The sequence below is a fragment of the Sphaeramia orbicularis genome, chromosome 11, assembly GCF_902148855.1.
Source record: "Sphaeramia orbicularis chromosome 11, fSphaOr1.1, whole genome shotgun sequence".
In the NCBI taxonomy this organism is placed as follows: Eukaryota; Metazoa; Chordata; class Actinopteri; order Kurtiformes; family Apogonidae; genus Sphaeramia; species Sphaeramia orbicularis.
Genome location: NC_043967.1, coordinates 36555474 through 36567604, shown reverse-complemented (window position 1 = coordinate 36567604; position 12131 = coordinate 36555474). Strand labels below are relative to the sequence as shown.

Here is a 12131-nt window from a genome sequence, read left to right as displayed (position 1 = left end):
ACATGCAGCAAACAAACAGCAATGCCAATGTATGCAAGTTAATAAATGTTGAAAACAAAATAAAACTAATAGCCTAACCAACTAATCAAACAAAACGTATGTATACAATGGCTTCCACGACATGCACATGTATATAATCACTGACAGCATCTGTAGGCTTAGGTACACTTTCTTACCAACCGCTACAATCTTCTAGCAGAAATTTAAATTGAGTGATAAAACAGACCAGAACAGTTAACAAAACTATTTGTAATTAATAGGTGGGCATTTGCCCCCCCCTTGGTGCCGCCACTGATTTTATTAATTTGTGAAAGGCCAAATAAAATGTGTTGAAAGTTCAATTTACATGAAGGGTCAATTTTGGTGTTTATTAAATTATTTAAATCAATCCAAAAAATATGTGTGTAGGTGCAATCCCAAAATAAATGACATATTGTTTCCTCTGCGTTGCTGCAAAAAAAAAATAAGAGTATCAATAATTTTCTTGTATTTTACCAGATAGGTATTTACCGGATAACATTTATGGATCAATTTAAAAGTAACTTCTCGTACCTTATTCGTAATAATACATTTCTTTGACCGGATCCAAGTGTTTTTCCAGTATATGTCATTGTAAATATTATTCCAATAAAATGCAGTTACAGGTTTGGAAACAATATCGCTTTGAATAATTTCTCTAATACATTGGTTAGTGGCTTTATCACTCAATAAAGGACGGATGAGCATCCCTCCCTCCTCCTCCTCCTCCTCCTCCTCCTCCTCCTCTCTCATCAGCACCACTCTCCGCATCCCTCCTCCTCCTCCTCCTCCTCCTCCTCCTCCTCCTCCTTCAGTCACAGCTCGAGCCGGCGGAGGCGGAGGGCAGCGCCGCCATCTTGTTTGTTTTAGTCGGAGGAGAGAGGAGAGGAGGGATGGAACAGCCGCCGGGTGCAGCGACACTGCGGTGGGCAAAACGGGAAACGCACTAACCGGTGAGTCGATAACGGTTTATTCTAACATAAGAAACACTATACTTCCGGTGTCAACATTTAATAAGCAGATGTTGAGGTTGTGAACGACAGATGCTAATGCTAGCTTACCTGCATCATCACCTGTTGTTATGATACGCGTTTACTGCGGTTCTAATGCTAGCAACGATTAGCAACGATTAGCATTTTCTATCCAACGTATATCATTAATAGTATCTGCCCTGTTGTTGACAGTGTGAATTATAGGGCTGCAGGTGTAATATTTACCTGTCTGACATCTGTACAGAACCCTTAACAGGCATTTTACTGAGTTTCTGTGACTTTTACTCGTCACATATTTGCATCATAGATACTAATAGCATATTACAGTGGTATTAAATGTAATACATGATTTGCCAGTTAGCATGATGGACAGTTTTGACAGATGTACAACAATTTGCATTGTAATTTTGGTTTGTGTACGATGTGTACAGTTATTTGATGACTTGTCAGTTGAGGGATTGAATGGTAAGTCTGATTGAGTATTCTGTGTATCGCTCTTTATATTATATACATACATATTAAATGGTTCATTCTTGCATTTGACAGCATGCACTTTACATCATATTTATTGTGACTGGACAGGATTGTGTTGAAATATGCATTGTTCTACTGTTTGCTGCCTGTTAAGGCAAGCCATAACCAAAAGATTTGCCCTGGCATGTTAGTTCCTGTGCCCATTAATACACAACAGATTTCTAATATGTAAAGAGATCTACATTTTAGACAGAAGGATCTACAATAGGGTCCAATATCTGCTAAATCATGTCTGTATTATCGTTAACAAAAATTAACGAAATGACAAAAACTAGAATTGAAAAAACATTCCCTGAAATAAATCAAAACTATAATTAAAAGAAAAACCAATAACTAACAGAAACTGTATTGTGTGCTTGCAAAACTAACTAAAACATAAAAATTATGAATAAAATTCCCTTTGTTTTTGTCTTTGTCAATGTCGGTTTGATATGAAATTGATTTATTTCACTCAAGCAACTTTAGCTGACGGCACTTCACGGTCTGTCACTTCTGGTCACTTGTGGTTTAGAGTTGGCCTCTTGTCCCCACTCTACCCGGCAACATGGAGACTAAATTGGGAGAAAGCAGCAGAGCCCTGTAGGGGATTTCTATGAATTCGACGGCAAGGAAGATAAAAATATGAAAAAACTAGAAATAAGCTAAAACTAAGCATTTAGAAAAAAAACTAAAACTAATAAGAACTAGCAAACCTGCACTAAAAACTAATTAAAACTAACTGAATTAGAGAAAAAAAAGTCAAACTTAATAAAACTAAACTATAATGAAAAATCCAAATCCAAAACCTTGGTCTGTAGTCCCTTGACAGGTTACAATACAACAGTACATATCTCAGCATAATACAGATGCAATTTAGCAGTTATTGGTATTCTATGTTCTCACTGACATTCATAAATGTTCATTAATGTGTCCCAAATAGAAAAAAAGCCATTAGTTAGTGGTAATCATCTAATTTTTCAATGAACTGATATGTAATATTTAAAAGGCCATGGTCAAATTTGAGACCGTAAGTTACTTAATATCCAAAACACTGAAACATCACCATAATGCAGATACACAACTTCATCTTTTATCCCTTAACTTAATAAATTTGTAAACCCACACTGGGTCACAATATAGATCTCAAACCCAGTGACACCAGGCTTCAAATTTAGAAGCAAGAATAAGAGAGTCACAATAGACCATACATTAACCTACATTTGCGATGAAGTTGAACATAAAATGCACTGTGCCGTAATGAAAGTAATTAATATAAAAACACATTTAGTATTGTTGTTGTATTGTTAAACTATTATTAAAAGTAAATTATAGGCTAATACATGATACAGATACCAAAGCAGTATCAGTTCAAAGTCCACTTTCTGGTTTGAACAATTTTTAAGATTTTTTTTTTTTTTTTATCTAGTGGTTTTGGCCACTAGATGGAGTGACTTAGCTCTTAAGTCAGTTTGCAGTAAGTATTATTGTGGGCACAGATGGAAATGTCACCTCAAGGTTAGAGCTGCAAACATTTTCTTGCCCATTTTTCTATGACAGACAATAAAACTTTAACGTCTTTTGCTTTTAGCCTGTTGAACCTGGTAAAAAGTCAAACAAACAAAAAAAATACATGAAGATATCACTTTGGAATATAGGAAATTTATAGATTATGAGATGTTTTCTCACTATGGTTTTGAACAGCTAATATTGTTTGAAGAGTAAATGATAGCAACAGGCTTCTCTGTGATGTTGAGACAGTCATTAATAATCTGGTTTGCAGCAGCTCCGTGCTGGGTACTGTCCAAATCCAATAGTGTGCTGAACTAATCTTGCACTCAGCAGTCCATCACACTCCTTTCTGCAGAGTTTTTTTTTTTACTCCTGATCGATGCTATGGCCATGTCTCCCTGACAGTGAAACCATTTTGTAAAAGTGTTGATTAATTCCGACTATGAGCTCATGTCATTAGTCACATTTAGCTTCAAAGAGCCACGGTGAATGAGTTCTTTATGCTGTCATGTTTTGTTTACTTGTTCATGAATGTTACTCAGTCATGTGTGTTGTTTCCTCCCTGTAGGTGTGACGCCATCCCCTTTCCCCTTCCCCCTGTGGTGAAAAGGAGCCGAGACAATGTTCTATGCCCACTTCGTTCTCAGCAAACGTGGGCCGCTGGCCAAAATCTGGCTGGCTGCCCACTGGGACAAGAAGCTGACCAAGGCACATGTGTTTGAGTGCAATCTGGAGAGCAGCGTAGAGAGCATTATTTCACCCAAGGTAAGTTCCCAGGGACTGAACCTTCAAAGCAGACATTTATAGAAGACTGAATTGGAGAAGAAAGGCATCATCATTGTCATCTTTCCAGTTCTGTTTCTGATGTTGAAAACTGATTTGCATATTCAGTTGAAGTTAATGTTATTTTCAGTGGAAAGTTAAATTGATGTAACAGCCATAGCTATATTAATATGTCATGAGGTACAGTTAATTAGCACAGAAACAGTCAGTAACAGTACCCAAATATCCATATTTGTTCTTGATTAATGAATGTCTGTACTTTGGCATGTTTGCTGACGGTACCTTTTGTTATTATTCCACAGGTGAAAATGGCTTTACGGACATCTGGTCACCTGCTTCTAGGGGTGGTGAGGATCTACCACAGAAAGGCCAAGTACCTGCTAGCAGACTGTAACGAGGCCTTCATTAAGATCAAGATGGCATTTAGACCAGGTTAGAGATTGTTAATTATTGATTACGATGGACTTTTCACAACATTGAGCACTCATGTTGAAATATAGTATTTTGTTATGTTGAGAAATTAGATAGTTCTGTTTATGGGCTTTGCTAAGTTAAAAAAATATGTGTTCTTTGACTCCACTATCTATGCCTCATGATGTAACTCATCACCAATGTTCTGGTGTTTCAGGTGTGGTAGATCTTCCAGAAGAAAACAGAGAAGCAGCCTACAATGCTATCACTCTACCTGAGGAGTTTCATGATTTTGACCAGCCGCTCCCAGATCTAGAGTGAGTCCTTCACTTTAGGCTGGGTGGTCTTTAAAAAACAGTGTTTTAAACTCATTATTAGAATATATCTCAGTTACAGGCAGACTAGAAACAGAAGATGCACTTATCTATTTGCTCAGTAAAACTTTTATCCAATCAAGATTACTAGCATTTCTTAATCTCATGTAATTTAGAATTTAAGTATTTCTTTAATGCATAACCACAGGACCACTACTATTTCCATTTCATTTTATTTTTGTATTAAAATAGTAACTCATGGCTGGGTTTACTGGACAATTTAAATGAAGACTTATAAAAAAAAAAAAGGTACCATTGATAATGAAATATAACTTAAAATAACAATGAAATAACATTAAGAAATTAAGTATTCTTTTATAAATGGATATCTCACCATGCTCTTTTCAGACTTCTGACAACGAAAGCAATGACTAACAGAATTGGACAAATATGTGCAGCTTGGAATTACTTTAGCTTTAGAATCACACCTCTGATTCTAAAGCCATATTCTTTAGCTTTTAAACAGTACTATGTTGTTGGCTAAATAAAAAGTGATTGCTTCAGTCATGTTGATCAGACCACTACAACTTCTCAAACTCAACAATAAATCACTCAACTCACCCACTCACTTCACTCAACAAGAAGTGTTTTGGTTTTACATTATAAGCAGGTCTTTTTCCGCAAAATGCTGCTCCTTAAGTTACGCTTGGTATGTGTGTATCACATTAAGAAAGAGACACCAAAGAATCATTTAAAGCATGGAAACATGGAAACAAAACAACACTTCCTTTAAGTGAGAACAATCATCTGACGCTAGCTGAGACAGCATTAACAGAAATAAGCAGGATGAAAATGAGTATTCCAAAATATCTGCTGCAGCCTTCAAACATAAGTGAATGTGTTTGAACGGACTATTTTAAGTCATTTGTATGAACATCCTTTTACTAAATATGGACTCTGTTTTTGTGCAGTGACATCGATGTGGCTCAGCAGTTCAACTTAAACCAGAGCAGAGTGGAGGAGATCACAATGAGGGAGGAAGTGGGCAACCTCAATCTGCTGCAGGACAATGATTTCGGTACGTATGTTTTGTTTAAATTAGGATTTTTTTTTCTCAACTTGCCTTCTCATTCCACGCAAAAAGTGTAAAGACTTATTGTTGTTGCGCAGCGGACTTTGGCATGGATGACCGGGAGATGATGCGGGAGGAGAGTGCGTTCGAGGTGGACATCATGGGGGCGTCGGCTTCCAACCTGCTGCTTGAAGCTGAGGGCGGAGCTAATCAGATGACTGACAAATCCAACCACCTGGAGTATGATGACCAGTACAAGGACGACTTTGGAGACAACCCAATGGAGAGCAACGAGGGAGGCATGCTTGGTAAATTTTAGGCAATGACGCTTTATTACAGTGATTTGATATTGTTTGAGAATTTAGCCATCATATTGTAATAGTTAAAAAAACAGATTGTAATTGAAGACATCTCAACATTTGAAATCTTGAGTCGACCAGTAAATGTCCTGGTTTTCTCTGTGTAGTGGACAAGCTGCTGAGTAATGAGGACGGTGGCGGTATCTTCGACGATCCTCCTGCCATCGCAGAGAGTGTGATGATGCCTCAGGACCACGGAGATGATGATGACGACTTTGACGCCCTTTCAGGTCAGCGCCGCATGATATTTCAGCACCAGATCAAGAACAGCCTATTTACAGCAGTGTTATATACAGTCGTAATTATTGTATTGATTAATTGTTTATTTGAACGTCCTACAAAATTAAAAGCTTAAGAGGCATTTTACCTGGATGACCATGCAACAAAGAATGTGTAGTTCCACAAATTCCAAAGAACATTAAATTTACTAAACATAAAAGCCTTGTTAAATTACATCTTTGTAACATATAGTTGCGGAAAAAATTATTAGACCAACAGTCATCAAAAACAATGGCTATGCAATCCAGTACTAACTCCTGTGTGTGTCATGTGACTAAAACAGACGTGAAAGAAAACATGGAATGCCTAAAAGCACTGTTTTTGTCGTACAATGCCATAGATATTGATGTAAGAACTGAAGTGATTTTGGTTATTATCAAGAAAACATGGGAAAATGGGTAGATATCAGCTCTGAAATTAAACTACTATGAGCTATTTTTGTTGTTATCATTATATTTGTTCAAACAACTGTACCTTTAGTTGTACCAGGCATTAAAATGAACAAGAAATTGAAGAAAACAAAGGGTGGTCTAATATTTTTTTCCGCAACTGTATAAGTCATTGTACTAAGGACAATAAAAATTTTAATAATCCTTTGCAAGAGATCACAAAGAACACACAAACATTGCTCTTCAGTACACAGGGACCTTTGCATCCTCTGTTTATTTAATTTAATTCTGATGAGTGGTCATCTTTAAATATAATGTTTCCAACCTTTGATTCCACCGATGTCCTAATGTAATTTCTTGTAGATACATACATAACGCATGACACTGCAGATTTCTCCTAAAATTAAATTTAATCTGGAAAAGACAAATATTTTAGCAACCTCTTGTGTGCCCAATCCCAGTCACAGATCATTTTGGTATGTCTTTCTTCTGGCAGCTTAACAAAATCACAAATGTTCATGGTAATGAGTGTTGATGTTTTGTGTGTTAAAGCTGGAGCCCCAGACAGTCCAGACTCTGGTCCAACTGAGCCGCTGCCAGCCATGGCCGACCAGACCGAACAGACGGCTTTGGTTCACAATGAGGAGGAAACCTTCGCCCTAGAGCCTATTGATATCACAGGTAATGCAGCCGGAATATCTTTTTTGAAGTCAAGATGTCATGTTGCAGAAGGCATTGACTCTTTTTGTTTTGCGTGATCTTCAGTGAAGGAGACAAAAGCCAAGCGCAAGAGGAAGCTGATTGTGGACAGTGTGAAGGAGTTGGACAGTAAAACGATCCGTGCACAGCTGTCTGATTACTCAGACATCGTCACCACCCTGGACCTGGCACCTCCTACGAAAAAACTAATGATGTGGAAGGAAACAGGTGGAGTTGAGAAGCTCTTCTCTCTCCCAGCTCAGCCCCTTTGGAATGCAAGGCTCCTGAAGGTAAGAGAAACATCAAAACAGGAATAAGTCACTTTGTTTGTTTATTTTTGTTTATTTACTTCGAAAATGACATTAAAACCAAACAACAAAAAGATTTATATAAAAAGAAAGGAAAACATTCGAAAAGGAGCAGGATGAAGTTTAAGTCAGTCAAAATTAACCCCTCATCAGTAAGAAAATACCAGTTTTGCAATATATCACGATATTTCATTTCGCGATATTGTATTGATTTTAAAAAGTACTATATCAACATTTTTTAGGTATTTATTCAAATGCAGGTATTGCGGAGGTTCATTTTACTTTTTTTGTTTTTCTTTTTTGTTTATATTTTATTTATTATTATTCAACACTTATATTTAATAATGTTAGTTCCTTCGTTGGGATTGCACAAAAATAATATTATGATGTTAGTTATGAACAAATAAAATATGAACATTTGAAAAGGATCTTGAACTCTAATGTGTGTAAAACATAATTTAAGTTTTAACACAGTAACATTTTGTGATATAGATCCTGTTCTGATCAAATAAAAATGTGTTTAGTTTTTGTGCATATTTCTGGTGTAATTCAATTCTTCCAGGAAATAATCTTTTAAAAAAGAAACAAAACCAATTAAAAAATTGCTGTTTAACAGTATATCGATATATTGTGATGTATCGTGATATATCGTTTCGTGATCCTAGTATTGTGATTTGTATCGTATCGTCAGATTCTTGCCAATACACGCCCCTACTCATCAGTGTCTTCTAATACACAAATAAAATATTCAGTTACAAACATAGCATAGCTTTGTTATTTCACTCGCCTCTTTCCTTTTTCTTCTCGCTGTAGATGTTTACAAGGTGTCTGACACCACTGGTGCCAGACGAGCTGAGGAAGAGGAGAAAAGGAGGAGAGGCCGACAGTTTGGATGAGTTCCTGAAGGATCTGGAAAACTCTGAGGTTCCGAGAGAGGAGACCACAGGCCATCAGCAGAGAGACATCATGGGTAAGAACTAAGGGAGTGAGTCTGTTCATGCTTTATCACATTAAAAACAATTAGGCATCATTAGTGGTTGACTGAAGGGGCTTTCAGTGACGATGGCAATTATAGACAGAGCTGGATGGATCCCAATGGATAATTTTATAATGGGTTTCTTTGCATGTGGTGAAATACAACTATATAGTGATGAATGAATAATGAACTCGTGGTTAAAAGATGGAAAAATAAATCATGTAGTGCACTTTTCCCAGAAGAAAGCAACATTTCCTTGTTTCCTTTAATTGGTAAAGGAATTATTTGGGATGAGAAAATGTGGAAAATGTTGAAGTGAAGAAAGGCTGCATGTGTGTGTTGTCACAAAAGTATTCAGTATTTATGCAGATAAAAAACTGTATTATTTCCCCTTCAGACCAAACTATCATGGAAGAGGCCAGTGTTCTGCAGACTTCAGCTGTTGAAGGCAGTAGGACGATGCTGGATGAATCCGTCATGCCCCCACCGTCGGCCCAACACGGCCTAAAACGGAAAGCCCAGGACACAGAGCCGGCCCTCCCCGTGAGTTTGAACATCGGTAGTCTGTATGTAGTGTTAGTGGATGGACATAAACTAACCAGTCAGTCAAACCCTGCAGATGGGAGCCTTGGACCAGCAGCAGCAGGAGTCCAGAACGTCCCAGCAGCTGGAAACAGCCAGTGTGGATTTACCCCCCGAGGATACCACAACCACCACCAACATCAGCCAGCTCATAGAGTTAGACCTTCTGGGAGACAAGGACAAGAAGAAGAATGATGATGACTCAGATGAAGAGGTGAAGCAGACATTCATAAAAGAAGAGTACAGTGCACTTATATGTGTTATTTTTGTCCATCCATCCATCCACCCACTCATGCATCTATCCACTCATCCATTCAACTATAGAGCCATCATCCATCCATCCATTCAACTATAGAGCCATCCATCATCCATCCATCCATCCATCCATCCATCCACCGACTCATGCATCCATCCATTCATCCACAGATCAAATCAAATCAAATTTTATTTATACAGTGCCAAATCATAACAAAAGTTATCTCATGACACTTTACATACAGAGTTGGTCAAAACCAGACTCTAAGCCAATTTACAGAAACCCAGCAGAATCCTCCAGGAGCAAACACTGATAGATCCATCCATCCATCCATCCACTCATCCGTCCACTCATCCGTCCATCCATCCATCCATCCATCCATCCAGTTTCATGTAACTATGCATACCAACATTGTTTGGACATTTTAAAATGGATTTTTAGTGCAGACATATATTTTGAAATTTGAATTTGGAATGTTGCAAACACAATATGGATTTGAACTTAGACTTTTATTGTTATATTTGAATTTGGAATTTTGCATTGGAATAAGAATTTGAATTTAAGATTTGAAGAGTGAAATTTGGAATGTTGCAACTGAATATGGATTTGAATGTAGACTTCTAAATTTGAAGTTTGATTTTGAAATTTGAGTTTTACATTTGAAATTTGAATTTGGATAGTTGGAACGGAATATAGATCTGAACTTAGACATTTATTACCTCCGCCAAGGAGGTTATGTTTTTGCCAGGGTTTGTTTGTCTGTCTGTCTGTTTGTTTGTCTGTCCGTTAGTGTGCAACATAACTCAAAAAGTTATGGACAGATTTTGATGAAATTTTCAGGGTTTGTTGGAAATGGGATAAGGAAGAAATGATTAAATTTTGGTGGTGATCGGGGGTGGGGGGGCCCACGGGGGGGGGCCACTGATCAGCCTTGGCAGAGGTCTGCGCTCTCCGAGTGCTTCTAGTTAGATTTGAATTTGAAATTTGAAGTTGGAAAGTATATGAGTAATATGAATTTGAATTTAGAATTGTATTTTTATATTTGAATTTGGAATTTGCGTCTGTTGAAGTTATTTTAGAGATTACCCCTTCAAGGCAAACGATGAGAGCTCTAGTTACAGTGAACGTCAGTGTGTTGATACATGTCGTAACAGGAGGAGGAGGCGCAGGGAGGAGACCAGGACCAGGAGGAGAGAAGGTGGAACAAAAGGACGCAGCAGATGCTTCATGGCCTCCAGGTGAGTCAGTGGTCACACATGAAGAGAAAAACCAAAACAATAGGACTGCATCTTGTGGTTGTAATGAAACTAGTATTTTTGTTAGTGTCACTTTAGTAAACCTAGTTATTCAGATCATTATCACCAAGACGTCCACAGCAATACATGCCGCTAATACAGCAGTGCAGAAGTCACAGCTTTGTTTCTCGTGTCACAGAGGGTGATGACCAAAACAGGTGCCCAGTCCGTCAGCCTGCTCGACCTGTGCAGGAACAACAACAGGAAGCAGGCAGCTGCCAAGTTCTACAGCTTCCTGGTTCTGAAGAAGCAGCAGGCGGTGGAGCTGGTCCAGGAGGAGCCCTACAGCGACATCGTGGCTACACCTGGACCACGCTTCCACATCATCTAAAAACACAGCTCGACAGTATACAAAGCTGCACAGAGGCTTCTGTGACATCAACTAAAAGGTTTAATTAGGGGAAAAAAAAAACATATTTATTATTTATTTATGATATTTGTACTTGGTTTTAATGGCTTTTATGTTACCGTCCAGTCACACGTGCAGTTCTATCTCATATGTTCTAATAATAATACTAAGTAGTGGTAGGAGGAGTTAAAAACAAAAGATTTCCCTCTGTAAAGATTCACCTGAGAAGGAGCATCATCTTTATTAAATTTAAATAATTTATTATATCATAGCTGATTTAATAGGTAAATTGTTGAGTTCAACAGGGTAAGAATTGTGTTTTTTTAGATTGTATTGGAATTTTTCCATAGAAGTATCTGTCTTAAAGTGGCATTGAAGAACACTTGTTTGCTCATAAGCAGGGCTCCTACACAACTTCCATTTGTGACTTTCCCGATGTTACGCTAGATTTTTCAGACCATTTTTCATAACAGAGATTTGCACTTTAAGTACTTGACATGACAATGCTTTTATATGTTTATATGCCCACAAAGTTTGCATGTAGTCCATTTGGAATCCTTATCCGACCAGGCTTTACAATTGGATTTTCTAACCAGCCTTCAGAAAACATATAGAGTTTTGACTTATATATACAGATAAACAATGTTCCAGGTAGATGCAGCTCTGTGTAGGAGTGTATGTTCAGTCACACATGATACTTACTTTGCTTCTACAACATCAGGTTCATTGTGGCCCACACACTCGCACTTCATAAAACTTTTAGCTACCCTGCCTGTCTGAGCCAATAAAACACACTCTCTGCGCGACACCAGTTTATTTATAGTAGACTTGCAACTAATGATTATTTTCATCATCGACTAATCTGATGTTTTCATTTAATTGATTAGTTGTTTGGTTCATAAAGTGTCAGAAAACAACCCAAGATGACATCTTCAAATGTGTTGTTCAGTCCAACACCTTAAGATAGTCAGGTTACTGTCACAGATGCTCTCATAATTTAGTTGTTGCAGCTCTGACTTGTAAAAAT

General features: G+C 37.7%; 1 protein-coding gene across 2 annotated transcripts; it reads left to right on the top strand.

Moving 5' to 3' along the window:
* The first annotated feature begins 838 nt into the window (after positions 1 to 838).
* rad21b (RAD21 cohesin complex component b) lies at positions 839 to 11156 on the top strand. 2 transcript variants are annotated; one of them, XM_030147466.1, is made up of 14 exons: positions 839 to 971; positions 3601 to 3797; positions 4118 to 4247; positions 4444 to 4543; positions 5512 to 5618; positions 5711 to 5920; positions 6079 to 6201; positions 7192 to 7320; positions 7405 to 7628; positions 8460 to 8616; positions 9020 to 9165; positions 9242 to 9418; positions 10615 to 10698; positions 10895 to 11086. In XM_030147466.1, exons 2-14 carry the CDS (start codon positions 3654 to 3656, stop codon positions 11084 to 11086), a joined length of 1923 nt encoding a protein of 640 aa, XP_030003326.1. In that variant the 5' UTR covers positions 839 to 971; positions 3601 to 3653. The 2 variants fall into 2 exon arrangements, with proteins under 2 accessions (XP_030003326.1, XP_030003327.1); XM_030147467.1 differs by lacking the exon at positions 839 to 971 and having other exon boundaries at positions 3654 to 3797; positions 10895 to 11156.
* Positions 11157 to 12131: the final 975 nt, after the last annotated feature.

Coding starts and splice junctions, on each gene's coding strand:
- rad21b (XM_030147467.1), top strand. CDS start 3,654: ATGTTCTATGCCCACTTCGTTCTCAGCAAACGTGGGCCGCTGGCCAAA. Junction 5,619..5,710: donor GCTGCAGGACAATGATTTCG/GTACGTATGTTT, acceptor GTTGTTGCGCAG/CGGACTTTGGCATGGATGAC. Junction 8,617..9,019: donor TCAGCAGAGAGACATCATGG/GTAAGAACTAAG, acceptor TTTCCCCTTCAG/ACCAAACTATCATGGAAGAG.